Source organism: Odontomachus brunneus, unplaced genomic scaffold (assembly GCF_010583005.1).
Source record: "Odontomachus brunneus isolate Ranch 3 - 2012 unplaced genomic scaffold, Obru_v1 Obru_scaffold_172, whole genome shotgun sequence".
NCBI lineage: Eukaryota > Metazoa > Arthropoda > Insecta > Hymenoptera > Formicidae > Odontomachus > Odontomachus brunneus.
In genome coordinates, this window is record NW_022639622.1 from 227,797 (window position 1) to 228,409 (window position 613).

General features: G+C 44.9%; 1 protein-coding gene across 1 annotated transcript in view; it reads right to left on the reverse strand.

Annotated features, from left to right (window-relative positions):
- LOC116851357 overlaps positions 1-613 on the reverse strand; it is a 9,988-nt gene extending 9,375 nt beyond the window's left edge. The window contains exon 1 of the mRNA XM_032830687.1: positions 22-613. Within this exon, the coding sequence (XP_032686578.1) occupies positions 22-200 (179 nt within the window). The 5' untranslated portion in view covers positions 201-613. The remainder of the gene's footprint in view (positions 1-21) is intronic.

The window sequence follows — 613 nt, forward strand, 5'->3', positions numbered from 1 at the left end:
CCGGTGTCCCGTTTCTTTGGCAAAACGCTGCCAGTTTCTCGAATTCGTTGAGCTGCCGCAAGTATAACGGAGGCCGCTGGATGTCTTGCTCGGTTAGGATACAGTTCGGTGTATCTTCTTGCAGCAATGGTAGTTTCGCCGCGGCACTCTCCGAGTGCCATCAGCATGTCGTAATATTCTTCGTTAGAATATGCTGCCATGTCGCTCTTCTGCCAATAATCGCAAGATTATTGGTTACAGTATCGATCTCTTCAACGCTTTTATACGATCATCGCGGGAGGTCCGCATGCCTCACCACGTACGCGTCGACCAGTAGGAGTATTAGTTCTATTGGTCGACTTTCCGTCTCGTGTAATATTTAGCGATGAATCGCTGTTTACACGAGAAGGAATTTTCAACATGCATAATATGCATGAGTGGAGCGACGAGAATCCTCATGTTACTCGGATAAGAAATTTTCAAACACGTTGGAAAATAAATGTCTGGGCTGGAATTATGGGCACAAAAATCCTGGGTCCTGTAATCCTCCCTGACATTTTACGCAGTGAATCATATGTAGAATTTTTGGCAGAAAACATGCCAGAATTCTTAGAAGATATTCCACTTTCTGAGA